This window comes from Phacochoerus africanus, chromosome 1, assembly GCF_016906955.1.
Source record: "Phacochoerus africanus isolate WHEZ1 chromosome 1, ROS_Pafr_v1, whole genome shotgun sequence".
In the NCBI taxonomy this organism is placed as follows: Eukaryota; Metazoa; Chordata; class Mammalia; order Artiodactyla; family Suidae; genus Phacochoerus; species Phacochoerus africanus.
This window is the reverse complement of record NC_062544.1, coordinates 81800247-81817530: the sequence shown is the minus strand read 5'-3', so window position 1 is coordinate 81817530 and position 17284 is coordinate 81800247. Positions and strand designations below refer to the sequence as shown.

The window sequence follows — 17284 nt, the reverse complement described above, 5'->3', positions numbered from 1 at the left end:
GCCCAGGAATATGTGTTTTCAACAAATAACTTGGATGTGTCTGATGCATGCAAAATTTTGAGATTCATTGCAAAGATGTATCAGGAGCTTATTAAAGAAGAGATAAAGTGTGAGGGAAGTGCATCTTAAGAGTCTGACCCAGAGAATTAATCAGGGACAGCTCTTTCATTCTAAAAGGAAAAAGTAGGGCAGAAAAATTTTTCAAGTTCCTTCCAGCCCTAAAATCCTGAGATTATTTTGTCCTTGGTGTATGCTTTGAACATTAAAATCTCATTGTATCCAGGCTTCTGAGAAGGCTCTCCTCTGTCTTTTAAATTGATGTAAGTGCTTCTATGGATGACTTCAGAAAATATGGATTAATTTTTTAAATTGAATCCTTTTAGGATTTAAAACATTTTAATGGCAATCAAAGATGGAGTTCAGGCACTGTATTTGAGTTGCTCTTCATTTCTTCAGGGTTTTGGCATTTCAAAGTCAATCTGAAGTTGGCTAACTTGGATGGCAGAGAGGCGAGACCACTAATCCATCAAATGACATATTTTGGGTTACAGATTTTTGAAACCTTAGAAGTTAACATCAAGGCTTTTATTGCAACTTTCAAGGGGTGATATTAGTGAGGAAAAGCCTTTTCTGTCAGCAGTATAGACTTAGGGCAACAGTAATACTAGGTCAAGTTAAGTCAATACCCTTTTCATTAGAGTTGCCTTAGCAGTGAAAGTCATCATTAAATATTTCTCAAAGACAAAATCAAGGAAACAGAACAGGCCTACAGATATTGTAATAAGAACTTCTTAGACCAAGGTTCCATCCAAAACATTTGGTTTTTACTTTGCAGGTGGCTTAGTGAGAGAAAGTAATACACACTTTTCATATTGGTGAATTAAAATCAGACTGCTTCACAAAAATTATATTTCTTTTTCATATGAAGTGTAATTTGTTGTGTCTTAATTTGTGAGTGGCTTGACTACCTGAATTAAAACCCAGAAAAGCTGCAGAGTGTTTATTTAAAAACAAAGTAACTCCAGAACGATTAGCTTTTTTTTTTTTGGAGATAAATCTGCAAAATGAAAATTGTAGGGGGAGTAACTTGAGGAGGATAAGACCCAGCTCTCTGATTAATTTAATCTTTGGGTATTTTGTCCTCTTGTTGATTGACCACGTCCCTTGCTTCATTCTAAGAACATTTCTTCTTATGATTCCACCTGGAGAGTAAGGGGGAATTTGTGTACCCTCCTTTGACATTTTGCCTTAAGGCCTACCAGTGAAGTCTCCATTCGTTCCCCCGCCCGCCAGTAATCTAAATATATATTTCTTTCATGATAGGAAATTGTGCACACACTTAACATGGGTGCAGAAAACAGACGAGCAACTTCTATTCACCACTTGAGAGGGGAGCATAAGGAGGTGATAGACTAATAATAAATGTCACCTAGCAAGTATGCTTCTCTAGGCAAGGCAATTCAAGGGAAACATAGTTCTGCTCACTTACAAAGAAAATAATACCAGGGGGGATTAAGATGGTGGAATAGAAGGACTGGAGCTCAACTTCTCTCCTAAAAACAACAAAATTCACAACTAAAGACTGAGCACACTTCACCAAAATGGACCAGAAACCTTAAAAAAGATACCCTACTCCAGAAGAAAAAGAGGAGGGCACATCAAGAGGTAGGAGGGGCAATTTCACGATATAAACAACCACAACCTCCTGGGTGGGAAGCTACACAGACTGGAAAGTAACTGCTTCTCAGAGACTCACCTACAGGAGTGAGAGTTCTGAGCCACACATCAAACTCTCATGTGTGGGGATCTGGCACAGGGAGAAAGAGCCCCGGAGCATCTGGCATTGAAGGCCAGTGGGGCTTGTGCGCAAGAGCTCCACAGGACTGGGGGAAACGGAGACCCCATTCTTAAAAGGCACACACAGACTTTCACATGCACTGGGTCCCAGGGCAAAGCAAAGTCTCCATAGGAATCTGGGTCAAACCCGACTGCAGTTCTTGGAGGACATTCTGGGAAAACAGGGGTGAATGTGGCTTGTGGTGGGGGAAGGACATTGGAAGCAAAGCTCTTGGGAGTATTCAGCAGTGTGCCTTACTCTGGAGGTGGCAATTTTGGGAAAATCTGGCCCCACCTGTCAGCCAGCTGCGGAGAAGCCCCAGGGCAAACAACAACCCAGGTGGGATCACAGCCCCACCCCTCAGTAATCAGGCTGCCTAAAGACCCCCCAGGCACACAGCTGCCTCTAATCCCATCCAGAGACTAAGCCCCACCCACCAGAGGGATTAGAATCAGCTCCTCCTACCATGGGGCAGGCATCAGTTCTTCCCATCAGGAAGCCTACACCAAACCTCCATACTGACTTCAGCCACAGGGGGGCAGACATCAGAAGTAAAAGAGGCTACAACTCTATTATCTGTAAAAAGGTCACCACACCAAAAACCTATAAAAATGAAAAGACAGAGATCTATAATGCAGATGAGGGAGAAAGAAAAAGCCCCAGAAAAACAGCTAAGCCATGAGGAGATTCTCAGCCTCCAGGAAAAAGACTTTAGACTGTTGATGCTGAAGATGATGCAAGACTTTGGAAATAAACTGGAGGCAAAGATGGATAACTTTCAGGAAACACTGACCAAAGAGACACAGAATATAAAACTTAAACAAGAAGAGCTGAAATAAAAAATTCACTAGAAGCAGCTAACAGCAGAATACAGGAGGCAGAAGAACGAATAAGCGAGGTGGAGGACAGATTGGTGGAAATTACGGATGCAGAACAGAAAAGAGAGAAAAGATTGAAAACAAATGAAGAGAGTCTCAGAGAACTCTGGGGCAACGTGAAACGCACCAACATCCGTATTATAGGGGTGCCAGAAGGAGAAGAGAGAGCAGGGGACAGAAAAAATATTCCAAGAGATAATAGCCAAAAAATTCCCTCACATGGGAAAGGAACCACTCACGCAAACCCAGGAAGCACAACGAGTACCATATAAAATAAACCCAAGGAGGAACACCCTGAGACACATACTAATCAAACTGACCAAAATTAAAGAGAAAATCTTGAAAGCAGCTAGGGAAAAGAAACAAATAACGTACAAGGGAACCCCGATAAGGCTATTGGCCGATTTTTCAACAGAAACTCTGCAGGCCAGAAGGGAGTGGCATGATATACTCTACGTGATGAAAGGAAAAAAACCTCCAACCAAGATTACTCTACCCAGCAATGTTCTCCTTCAGATTTGAAGGAGAAATCAACACCTTCACAGATAAGCAAAAGCAGAGAGAATTCAGCAACACTAAACCAGCCTTACAACAAATACTAAAGGAACTTCTATAGGCAGAAAAGAACAAGAGAAGAAGGAAAGGAAAAAGAGCAGCAAAAACAAATCCAAAGTAATTAATAAAATGGCAATAAGAACATACATATCAATAATTACCTTAAATGTTAATGGACTAAATGCCCCAACCAAAAGACATAGATGGGCTGAATGGATACAAAAACAAGTCCCATATATATGCTGTCTCCAAGAGACCCACTTCGCTTCTAGGGACACACACAAATAGAAAGTGAGAGGATGGAAGAAAATATCCCATGCAAACGGGAATCAAAAGAAAGCTGGAGTAGCAATACTCATCTCAGACAAAACAGACTTTAAAATGAGGAATATTTTAAGGGACAACGAAGGTCACTACCCAATGATCAAAGGATCAATCCAAGAAGAAGAGATAACAATTTTAAATATCCACACACCCAACACAGATTCACCACAATATATAAGGCAACTGCTAACAACCCTAAAAGGACAAATCAACAATAACACAATCATAGTGGGGGGCTTTAACACCCCTCTTACAGCAATGGACCGATCATCCAGACAGAAAATCAATAAGGAAGCACAGGCCCTGAATGAAGCATTAAACCTGATGGACTTCATAGATATTTATAGGACATTCCATCCCAAAGCAACAGAACACACATTCTTCTCAAGCGCACATGGAACATTCTCTTAAGATTGATCACATCCTGGGCTACAAATCCAACCTCGGTAACTTTTAAGAAAACTGAAATCATACCAAGCATCTTTTCCAACCACAACGCTAATACGACTGGAAATCAACAAGAAGAAAAAAACCTGGAAAAAAACACAAACACGTGGAGACTCAACAACATGCTACTAAACAACCAATGGATCACTGAAGAAATCAAAGAGGAAATGAACAAATACCCAGAAGCAAATGACAACAAAGATACAACACTCCAAAACCCATGGGATGCAGCAAAAGCCATTCTAAGAGGAAAGTTTATAGCAATACAAGCCCACCTCAGGAAACAAGAAAAAGCCCAAATAAACAAGCTAACTTGACATCTAAAGCAGCTCGAGAGAAAAGAACAGACGAGGGAGGCCTAAAGTTAGCAGAAGGAAAGAAATCATAAAGATCAGAGCAGACATCAATGAAATAGAAACGAGGAAAACCGTAGAAAAGATCAATGAAATAAAAAAGCTGGTTCTTTGAAAAGATCAGCAAAATTGATAAACCCTTAGCCAGACTTATCCAGCAAAAAAGAGAGAGGACTCACATCAATAAAATTAGAAAGGAGAAAGGAGAAGTAACAGCAGACACCACAGAAATACAAAGGATCATAAGACACAGCTATATGCCAATAAAATGGAAAACCTAGAAGAAATGGACAAATTCTTAGAAAAGTACAATCTTCCAAGACTAAACCAAGACGAAATAGCAAAGATGAACGGACCCATCACAAGAACTGAAACTGACACTGTGATTTAAACACTTCCAGCAAGCAAAAGTCCAGGACCAGATGGCTTCACAGGCAAATTCTATCAAACATTTAGAGAGGAGCTCACACCTCTCCTTCTGAAACTACTTCAAAAAAAATTGCAGAGGAAGGGATACTCCCAAACTCATTCTGTGAGGCCACCATCACCCTGATACCAAAACCAGACAAAGATACCACAAAAAGGGAAAACTACAGGCCAATTGCACTGATGAACATCGATGCAAAAATCCTCAACAAAATACTAGCAAACCGCATCCAACAATACATTAAAAGGATTGCACATCATGATCAAGTGGGATTTATCCCAGGGATGCAAGGTTCTTCAACATCCCTAAATCCATCAGTGCGACACACCACATTAACAAACTGAAGAATAACAATCATATGGTCCCCTCAATAGACGCGGAAAAAGCCTTTGACAAAATCCAACACCCATTCCTGATAAAAACCCTTCAGAAAGTGGGCATAGAGGGAACCTACCTCAGCATGATAAAGGCCATATACGACAAACCCACAGCGAACATCACTCTCAATGGTGAATGGCTGAAAGAATTCCCGCTGAGATCAGGAACAAGGATGTCCGCTCTTGCCACTACTCTTCAACACAGTTCTGGAAGTCCTAGCCACAGCAATCAGAGAAGTAAAAGAGATAAAAGGAATCCAAACTGGAAAGGAAGAAGTAAAACTACCACTGTTTGCGGATGACATGATAATATACCCAGAGAACCCTAAAGACTCTGCCAGAAAACTGTTAGAGCTCATCCATGAATTTGGCAACATCGCAGGATACAAAATCAATACACAGAAATCGACGGCATTTCTATACACTAACAATGAAAGAGCAGAAAGAGAAATTAGGGAAGCAGTCCCGTTTACCACCGCATCCAAGAGAATAAAATACCTAGGAGTAAACCTACCTAAAGAGACAAAAGACCTGTACTCTGAAAACTATAAGCCACTGACGAAGGAAATCGAAGATGACACAAATAGATGGAAAGACATACCATGCTCGTGGACTGGAAGAGTCAATATTATCAAAATGACTATACTACCCAAGGCAACATACAGATTCAATGCAATCCCTATCAAATTACCAAGGACATTTTTCACAGAACTCAAACAAAATATTTTAAAGTTTGCTTGGAAGCACAACAGACCCAGAATAGCCAAAGACATCCTGGAAAAGAAAAATGGGCTTGGAGGAATCAGGCTCCCGGACTTCAGACTCTACCACAAAGCAACAGTTGTCAAAACTGCATGGTACTTGCACAAAGACAGACATACAGATCAGGGGAACAGGATAGAAAGCCCAGACTTAAACCCATGCACCTACAGCCAACTAATCTATGACAAAGGAGGCAAGGATATACAATGGAGAAAAGACAGCCCCCTCAATAAGTGGTGTGCTGGGAAAACTGGACAGCCACATGGAAAAGAATGAAATTAGAACACTCCCTAACACCATACACAAAAAGAAACTCCAAATGGATGAATGACCTAGATGTAAGGCCAGGCACCATAAAACTCTTAGAGGAAAACATAGGCCAAACACTCTCCGACATAAACCACAGCAACATCTTCTCAGATCCACCTCTTAGAGTAATGACGGTAAAAACAAAAATAAACAAATCGGACTTAGCTAAACTTAAAAGTTTCTGCACAGCAAACGAAGCCCTAAACAAAACGCAAAGACAACCCACAGAATGGGAGAAAGTCTTTGCAAGTGAATCGACTGACAAGGGTTTCATCTCCAAATTTTATAAACAACTTCTGCAGCTCCATACCATAAAAACAAAAAATGGGGCAGTAGATCTAAACAGACAGTTCTCCAAAGAAGATACATAGATGGCCGAGAAACACATGAAAAAATGTTCAGCATCACTCATTATTAGAGAAATGCAAATCAAAACCACTCTGAGGTACCACCTTACACCAGCCAGCATGGCCATCATCAAAAAGTCTACAAACAAGAAGTGCTGGAGAGGGTGTGGAGAAACAGGAACCCTAGTACACTCTTGGTGGGATTGTACATTGGTGCAACCGCTGTGGAAAGCAGTATGGAGAGTCCTCAGAAAACTAAAAATAGAACTCCCATTTGATCCAGCAATCCCACTCCTGGGCATCTATCCAGAGAAAACCACGACTCGCAAAGACGCATGGACTCTGTTGTTCATTGAAGCACTATTTACAATAGCCAAGACCTGGAAACAACCTAAATGTCCATCGACAGAGGAGTGGATCAAGAAGATGTGGTACATATACATAATGGAATATTACTCAGCCATTAAAAAGAATGAAATACCAGCATTTTTAGCAACATGATGGATCTAGAAATTATCATGCTAAGTGAAGTCAGCCATACAATGAGACACCATCAAATGCTTTCACAGACATGTGGAATCTGAAAAAAGGACAGACGGAACTTCTTTGCAGATGTGATACTGACTCACAGACTTTGAAAAACTTATGATCTCCAGAGGAGACAGTTTGGGGGGTGGGGGGATGTGGCTGGGCTGTGGGATGGAAATCCTGTGAAATTAGATTGTTACGTTCATTATACAACTACAGATGTGATAAATTCATTTGAGTAATAAATACAAATGAAAAAATTAAAAATTTTTTAAAAATTATAAAAAAGAAAAAATAATACCAAAGCTCATACAAACGTGTAGGAATTTGTGTTTCTTTAACTAGCTTAGTTTAAAAATAACCTTAGGAAATGAAAAGCGGCATTGCAGTATAGGGATAAATTCCTGTATGTTATTTTAACATACAGACAAATTTTAGCCTTACTGAGGTAGACACTTATATATACAAAGGCCTTTTTCATAGGGGCTGTTATACTTATGTATGACTGTCCTAAATATTGGCTTGAAGCTGTCAACTTCCTTGATCTTTCACTAAGGCAAACTTTTCATTTTTTTAATTTTCATTTTATTCCTTCCTTCCTCCCTTCCCTCCTACCTTCCTTCCTTCCTTCCTTTCTTCCTTTTCTTCCCTCCATTCCTGCTCTTTGGTTTTCTGTCACTTTTTATCTGAAGCTATTCAGGAAAGGGACGTCAACATGTTGATAGTTTTCTTTATTCCATTGGAGGTGTTTTATCATATTCAGAGAATCCAAATTAAAAGAAGATCTTGTTTTTTGATTAAAATTTTTTTTTTCTTTTTCATGTGAGAGGCAGGTTAGGTAGAGGCCTCTTGAATAGAAAAGGAAATCTGGGATTGGAAAAATGTATGTATTTCCGCTCACCTTTCATCTGAAGGGCTTTTGTGTCTACTTCTCAGGATGCTTTAATGATCTAATGTCAGAAGTGTTTTGTGCAACTTATGGAAACATTATGACAGTAGAGCTTGTATGATCCAGCAGAATTCTGACAAACTCTAGCTTAAAAAGAGAGGGAAAGAGTTCCCATCATGGCTCAGCAGTTAACAAATCTGACTAGCATCTATGAAGACGCAGGTTTGATCCCTGGCCTCTCTCGGTGGGTTAAGGATCCAGCATTGCCATGAGCTGTGGTATAAGTCACCAACGCAGCTCGGATCCTGTGTTGCTGTGACTGTGGCATAGGCCAGCAGCTATAGCTCCAACTGGACCCCTAGCCTGGGAACCTCCATATGCTGAGGGTGTGGCACTGAAAAAAAAAAGAGAGAGAGGGGGAATATAAAGGCAGTCTTGGAGAATGAAAAGGAGACAAAGATCTTTTTGACAAGGAGGCACATATTCAGTTCAAACTATATGATCTTCCTGGGCCAGAAAGTCCAGCAGCATATTGAGTTTCAATGAGGGTGCAAGTTGTTTAATATGCCATTTTTGACTCGTCATGCCCCGTGTAAAAGGAGAAAAAAATGCTAGGCAAATATTTACACATTTTACTGAAAGGAAATAAAAATGCATTACAAATGAGTTATTCAATTGACCTCATGTTTGATTAGAAATAATTTCTCTTTATCTCTTTCATTGCATACAAGTGCTTTTACTTTGCATCTAACGATGATGACTCTGTCAGGCATCCTAGGGGTGTGGCCTTGAGCTGTGAGAAATTTGTCAGCGTTTATTCAAGACTTTATAGGCCAAAGTAGATGCTTAGTTGAGAAGAGGGCTCAGGAGGCTGGCAGTATTAGGGCAAGGAGAAGAGAAAGGGTCTCTGTAGAGCCAGCGGGCCCTGTGATAAACAGTGGCTGCTGTGGGTCAGCTCTTGTTGAGAGAGAGAGTTTTTAAATTCCTAACTGAAGGAAAGTTTGAAAACTTATGCTGTTTTGTTTCAGGGCCGAGATCTGGACTATAAAATTCAGGAATATAAAGAGGCTGGAAGAACCTTTCCAGAGAGTCAAATAATAGAATGGTTTATCCAGCTGTTGCTAGGAGTTGACTACATGCATGAAAGGTATGTGCATCTGTTACTGAGGGATAGTGTTGTATTAACAATCACATCAGAACTTGAAAAAATGTCCACAAGATACACAACTATAGGTAAACATCTACAGTATGCTTTTTCATGAAGAAACTATTCAATGATTGTATCTAGAGGATATACTTGATTACCTTTTTTTTGTTGTTATTCTAGAAATCAAACCAGCCTTAAATACAAGGCAGAAACTTGTATCCTATATCTGATCCTATTCTGTGAGCCACAAGAGGTTCTCAGATACCTTGAGCATACTATGGATTTATTATACCTCCCAGTGGGCTTGAGCTGTGAACACCCTAGCATGCTGCAGGTGAACTGCGTGGTTACTTTGGACCGTGTCAGTACACATCTGGATGTGTTCACATCCCCAACGAACTGAGGGACTGAGGCAGAAAATATGCTAAGTATTCAGACTGAAAGTCACTTTTGATACTAAATATCTGGTAAAGGTCAAACTATGAGTTCAATCATCTATAATTTGCCTTTGCAATCTCTGCCTCAAAACTGTATTTCAAAACTTTTTATTCTTTTTTTCTGCAGGTCAAAAGTAAGACGTTTTAGATGTTAAATATTTTATAGACCTGTCACATGATATGAATAAATTTGAAAAGATGGATATACACAGACACATAAAAGTAGCTCCTCTGAGGGGTCCATGTTAGCTTACAACTTAAAAGTTGGTAGAACATGTGATAACATTCTTCTTGAACAAAAGTGTAAGTTTATAGGGTACACCAAGGTCTGGCTATCCATGGATGTCATATAGCTTAAATGTGTTATCTGTGCTTTCTCATGGCGTAGAAAGTAATCCAATTATTGTCTGCTTTGCCATCTATCTTCTGAAACATATGCTTGATGGGGCAGATAGCCACTGACTTATTGACAGATAGCTGCTAACTTATTGACTTATTGAAAACTCACAACAATCCTTTGAATGGTGTCAAACTATCCTAAGAGACAAAGATAAAAGAATATCAAATAATCTTTTAATAAGATGCTAAAGCTGCTGGATATAAGACTTCCATGTACATAGTTATATTTGTATCCCTTTTATTTTCTCTACTGTCCCTTGGTATATTTGTTAGTTTAGACATAAGGAAAACAACACATATAAAGATGCCAACTTTGGTGCTCAGTGTGGAAAATATAAGCCTGAAATCTGGTTGATCTAGTTACCCAAATATTTTTCATTACATTTGGTTCTGCTTAGTAATAGTTAAATGAGTTTTAAATATTCCTTCAAAGAGAGGATTTAAATCTCTTTTGAATCCCTCAACATTCTAGGGAAGTCATTAAATAGGGCTAAATGTCTGGGCGTTTGTGGATCTGAAATACCGTTTTTTTGTGATTCAGATAACAAATGATGCCTCTTTCGTTATGTTATTATAACCAATCATTGTAAAGTTTTTCTCTATAGACGGAGAAATTTAAATTTTATATTTAAGTTTGTTCATTTGCTTACTAAATAGTGATAAGTTAAAAATAAAGCCTAACATCAAAGATATGTTAGTAAACCAGCAGAGAGAAAACATGTGCCCCAGTAGCTGTAAATGGTGTAGCATGGTGGGTATGCAAGATTCAGAGCCTCTACTACATGTGTTTTATGACCTTGGATAATCTGTGTAACCTCTCTGAACATTTGTTTCCTCATCCATAAAATAGGGATCATAATGAGACTCTCCTTGCTTACTTTATAGGGCTATGGGGAATATGCATTGAGATATTACACGCTTGGAAAGTTTGCAAACTCTCAAGTCCTATGTAAATATTGTCATTTGTGGTTGTAATTCAATGTAGAATGAGAGCCAAGCCACCAGAAAGGGTAAAAGAATCTCTGACAATAACAAGTGTTGACAAGGATGTGGAGCTACTGGAATTCTTTGCATTGCTGTTAGGGTGTGAATTGGTAAAAAACACTTTGGAAAAATGTTTGATAGTACCTCCAAAGCTAGACATTCAAATACCTTGTGACCCAGTAATTCTGTTCTGGAGATGAAATATGAGTATCTATGTCCAACAAAAGACATGTACAAAAATGACCTTAGAAGCCTTATTTGTAATGGCCAAAACACAGAAAATGTCCATTCACAGTTGGTTAAATAAATCATGGTGTAGTCATACAAGGGGACACTACTTTGCAGTAAAGAACATGTGATTGATGAATCTCAGAGATGTGATGTTGAGTGAGAGAGACCAGATACAGAAGGGAGTACTGTATGACTCCATTTATATGATGTTCAAAAGTGAGCAAAATCAATGTATGGTGAGTCAGAATAGAGGTTACATTTAGAAGGTGTTTTGACTGAAAGGGGAACAAAGAAGCCTTCTGGGTTGCTGGAAATGTCCTACATTTTGATTTGGGTGGAGGATTACAAGTGTGATATATATCACAAGTATTACATATGTTATATGTATCACAAGTATCACATATGTGATATGTATTACAAGTTCATAAGCCTAAGATTTGCACACTTTAGTGTAAATAATACTCTAAAATAGACAATATGTATGTAAAGAAAATGACAGTTTAAGTGCTATAGGCAATCAGAAGAGGGATAATGTTTTTATTTGGGGGAATCAATGAAGTTTTCTTGGAAGAAGTGTTATTTGAACCACGGTGGGTTTTGTCTTTTTTTGGGGGGAGGGGGCCTGCACCCATGGCACATGGAGGTTCCCAGGCTAGGGGTCCAATCAGCTGCAGCTGCCAACCTACACCACAGCCACAGCAATGTCGGATTCTTAACCCACTGAGTGAGGCCAGGGATTGAACCTGAGTCCTCATGGATGCTAGTTGGGTTCATTAACCACTGAGCCATGATGAGAACTCTGCAAAGTGCATTTTGAATGTGGTGAAAGATGGGTCAGACCTTTCCAGACAATAACGAACAGAGTGAGCAAAGTCACAGAGCTGATAAAACAGCACTTTTAGGGTGAATGATGAGTGGTTCCATGGGCAAGGCTCTTGGAGTATGTGAGTGGAGCTATGAATCAAGGTAGGTTTAGGTCAGATTGTAGAGGGCTTGATTTTGTAGCATTGATGTTGAGTCCACAGAAGCCTTCTGAGTGGAACTGTAATGTAATCTTCCTGGAAATCCCAGATCTTCAGGAAGATTAGATGACAAATTATAGAGGATAGAGGGGGGCTTGGGCTATCAATCTGGAATCTTTTATAACATCCGCGCATGGGATCATAAGACCTGAGCTAAGGTGGCAGCAGTGGGCAGCGTACGGAAAGCCAAGAGTGAACTTGACAAATTTGACATGAAGCAGATATGTGAGTGGTGCTAGGAGAAGGTCAAAGATTAACCTGTTCATTATTTGAGGGTGAGTGAGAAGTTGCAAAATCAAATTTGAAGTTGTGGGTGGAGGATAGCATTCTTCTTTGCAGGTTTTAGGTTTGGGGTTCCTCTTTTGGCATTCTTTCAGGGCTTTATTTTTTTTGGCAGATTCTTGCCTACATGTAACTCTTGTTTTCTAGCACTATTAGGAATTTCACCTTGAAAAATTTCTCACATTTCTGGGAATTTGGGGTGTGATCAGAGGTAGGTGTCTCCATCTTGTTTAATCTTCAGGAAAGTTTTCAAGTGGAAAAATGCTATATATTATTCCTAATCATAAATACATAATCTACTTTTCACTTCTATAGTTTTCAGTATTTGCATAGTTCTAAGATATGTTTCCTTCAGAGATTAAACTTATTTATCTTAATTATCAATTAAAAAAATTTAAATCCAAGAGAATGATTCTTTTAGCATATGGCATAGACACACATAATGATATAAAAAGCTAAGAATATGCACAGTTCACTCAAAGCTACCTTGAGAATATAGCATTAGAACTCCTTCCTCATGACCAACACAGAACCCTGACCTTGGTGATTTAGGACAATCATTTACTGCTCTTGTTGTCTATTGGTAGCTGCAGATCAGCTACAAGCCTTCCCTACCTACTGCCTGCACTGAAGGATCAGCTCCTGTCTGGGATGGGCTTTCTCATGGCGAGGGAAAAGCAAGAGTCAAGGGAAACACTGAGTGGTTCTTAAAGATTCTGCTCAGACACGCTGATTGTCTGATTTGTTTGCATGCCCTTGACCCTAGCAAGTCACATGACCAAGCCCGGTGTCATAGTCACACTATTCCTCCCAAAGGGGACACTCACTGCCAGACAATGGATGTGCAAATATTTGGGCACATGAATACAGCCTCCCTCAGCTTTCTACCAAAATCTTTCAAACTATAACCAATACAATAGATCTATCTCCAAAGCATTATTCCAGCATTTTCCTCTTATGGCCTATAGAATATGTTAAAATGTATTTTGAAAATTACAGATAAGTTAGGAAGATTACTTTGGAAATAAGAAGATGGATTTGGCTCCTCTGTTGCAAATACCTTGCAAATTATTTTAGTGCACATGATGGTTAATTTTTCTTTTCTTTTCAGGGTTGCACCTGTGGCATATGGAAGTTCCCAGGCTAGGGGTCAAATCAGAGATGCAGCTGCTGGCCTACACCACAGCCACAACAATGTGGGATCTGAGCTGCATCTGTGACCTAAACTGCAGCTTGCAGCAACACTGGATCTTTAACCCACTGAGTGATGCCAGGGATCAAACCAGCATTCTCATGGATACTAGTTAGCTTCTTAACCCACTGAGCCACACCGGGAACTCCAATGTGATGGTTAATTTTATGTGTCAGTTTGAGTGGGCCATGAGGTTCCAGATGACACATTGCTTCCAAGTATGTCTATGAGGATGAGATTAGCGTTGGGATCAGTGGACTCTGTAGATTGCTTTCTCCATAAGCTTGGACACCGTTCAATATCTTGAAGCCTGAATAAAACAAAAGGCAGAGGAAGGAGGAATTTTCCCCCCATTTTCTTGCCTCACTGATGAGCTTGGACATTTCAACTCATCTTCTCTTGCCCTTGGACTGAGAGACTCTTAGACCATTGACTTACCTGGTCTTAAGCCTTCGGACTAGGCCTGAATTACATCACCAGCTTTCCTGGGTCTTCAGCTTGCAGATAGCAGATCTTGGAACTTTTTAGCCTTCATAACTGCATGAGCTGATTCATCATAATAAATATCCATCTATCTCTAAATCCATATCTCTGTCTCCTATTTGATCTGTTTCTCTGGAGAACCCTGACTAACACAGTGCAGCAACAGAGGAGATAGACCCTGGAAAAACCAAGACAAATGAGGTTACAGAAGAAACAAAGGGTTTGTTTACTTCTTTGGAGCTTTCCTGTGCTTATTTTAATTTGGCTTATTTATACATTTGTAATATTCTAAATCTATGGCATACTGCATAAACATTGATAAATAATGATGTTATAAGCAGAGAATATTCACAGTTCACCAAAAACTATCTTGAGAATGTAGCACTAAAACTCCTTCTTCCTCCTGGGCCTGAACGTCAGGCAGGTAGACAGAGATAATTTTTTTTTTTTTTTGGTCTTTGTTGTTGTTGTTGTTGTTGTTGTTGCTATTTCTTGGGCCGCTCCCGCGGCATATGGAGGTTCCCAGGCTAGGGGTCTAATTGGAGCTGCAGCCACCGGCCTACGCCAGAGCCACAGCAACTTGGGATCCGAGCCGCGTCTGCAACCCACACCACAGCTCACGGCAACGCCGGATCGTTAACCCACTGAGCAAGGGCAGGGACCGAACCCCCAACTTCATGGTTCCTAGTCGGATTCGTTAACCACTGTGCCACGACGGGAACTCTGTGAGATAATTTTGTTAAAGGTATCTGTGTCCTGAGGCTTGTCTCCAAGCTCCCATGGGCTGGTCCAGTATCTGAGGGATTTGGAGCCTTTCTTCTCTTTGGTCCAGTTAATTGGCTAATCTTTGTACCATCGTCTTCTCTGGGTGCCATAGCAGAATTGGACATGAGGGAACTTCCAGAGACAATGTCATTTTGCTCTCTCTCTCTCTCTCTCTTTTTTTTTTTTTTTTTTGGCTCCAGTGCTAACAGAGAAACCACAAAACAAATAACTACCCCCCAACTCATTTCTGTTAAGGGATTCTGTTCAGTTAGCCTTGATTTTTTAAGATGAGGCACAGAGCAGTCTCTCTGCAGGGAGCTCCTTTGCTGGTGATCTTGGTGCTCCCATAGTAGAGGAGAGAACAGGGCCTTTCCTTAAAACGTGTGAGTAAGTAGGAGTGGAGGATGGCTTTGGAGAAGACCAGGTGATAGACCATCCTTCCTCAGCTGGCAGAAGGGGCATGGTAGGTCTTGAGCAGGGAGTGGGTTGCAGAAGAGTGAGGGGTTGGACCCTGTGGTTACACCACTGCCAGTAACTAAGTCTTGTTTCTTGGGAGGTCATCTATAACTCAGAAGCTCTATTTACTTTTCATCATTATCGTTCATCTGTGAGGTAGCCTCACAGAGACTTTCCTTTTTGATATATTGCTGGTAACAAGAGCAATATGAGCAATAACAATAGCCATTTGGTGTTGTTATAACCAGAGTTTATTCACAGTTTATGTCACATCTCTGCTCTAATGTCACTTTCTTCAAGGCCTTCTCTGACCCCAGTGTCATTCTAAACCAGTGTCTCCTTACCCTGGTTAGTCTCTAGCTCCTGATTCTGTTTATTGTTTTGATAGCACTGTTAGCTGACATGGTATTACTATCTGTTCATTTAGTTATTTTCTGCCTATTTACCTTACCAGGATGAAGCTTCATGACTACAGAGAAAGTGTCTCTTTTTTTTTGGCGTTTTAGGGCCACTCCCACAGCATATGGAGGTTCCCAGGCTAGGGGTTGAATCGGAGTTGTGGCTCTTGGCCTACACCACAGCTACAGCAACACAGGATCCTAGCCGTGTCTGCAACCTACACCACAGCTCATGGCAACAGCGGATCCTTAACCCACTGAGCAAGGCCAGGGATTGAACCCGCATCCTCATGGATGCCAGTCAGATTCGTTAACCTCTGAGCCATGATGGGAACTCCCAGAGAATGTGTCTTTCTTGATCGATCATTGCCAGGGCCTGGTAATGTGGTTCTCAGCACCTCATTGGATTCTAATTTAATTTCTGGAAGGCCAGAGAATCTGTGGGCTGCATCGGGTGGATACTTTCATAAACTTGGCTTTATAAATTAGTTCATTGTCAACTTTTGAAAATATTCCTTGCGTGCCTGAGAAAAACATTTTAAAACTTTTTGATGCAATATTCAATTTATGTGCATTAGTTCAAGGTAATTGTATTTTCTAAATCTATAATTGTGTTTCTAAAATCCATATTCTTATTATTTTCTTCTCCACTGAATCTACTAATTACTGAGGGAGGTATGTTAAATGTCCCACAATGATTGTGGATTTGCAAATTTCTCCTTACATTTCTATTAATGTTTATTTTTGCTATATATTTAAGCCTATATCATCAGTTGCACACAAGTATAGAATTTTAAAATCTTCCCAATAATTAGTTAATTAATTAATTAATTAGTCTTTTTAGGGCCACACTTGTGGCCTATGGAAGTCCCAGGCTGGGGGTTGAATTAGAGCTACAGCTGTCGGCCTACACCACAGCCACAGCAACGGGGGATCCAAGCTGCATTGGCAACCTACATCACAGCTCATGGCAATGACAGATTGCTGACCCACTGAGCAAGGCCAGGGGTGGAACCCTTGTCCTCAAAGATACAGGTTGGATTCATTTCCACTGATGGGAAATCCCTATTGATTTATTTATGTAGTAAAACTCTTTTTATTCTTAATTTACTTAATATTGCTTTTTGCCAGCTTTCTTTTGCCTGGAATATCTTTTCTCTCCTTTTACTTTAAACCTTTCTGTGTCCTAATATTTTAAGAGTGTTTTTATAACAGTTTTTTAAAAAAATAATTCAGTCTTGTTTCCCTGTGTTTTAATAGATGGTTTTACTCCTTTGTAATTAATACCACATGGGGTGTATTTCTATCATTTTATTTTGTTGTTCTTCTTTTCCTCCTTTCCCTGCTTTCTTTGGATAGGTCGGGTTTTTGTTATTTCCCTTTTCATCTGCTAGTTTGAAAATTATACATACATCTTATTCCTGTTGTTTTAGTGTTACCCTTCGGTTATTAAAT

At 39.9% G+C, this 17284-nt stretch overlaps 1 protein-coding gene across 2 annotated transcripts in view; it reads left to right on the top strand.

The window, feature by feature from the left end:
* The window catches only part of NEK11 (NIMA related kinase 11), a 172576-nt gene that overhangs the window by 59541 nt on the left and 95751 nt on the right, over positions 1 to 17284 (top strand). For both annotated transcript variants that reach the window (XM_047768280.1, XM_047768271.1), the window contains exon 4: positions 9062 to 9180. In XM_047768280.1, the coding sequence (XP_047624236.1) occupies positions 9062 to 9180 (119 nt within the window). The remainder of the gene's footprint in view (positions 1 to 9061; positions 9181 to 17284) is intronic.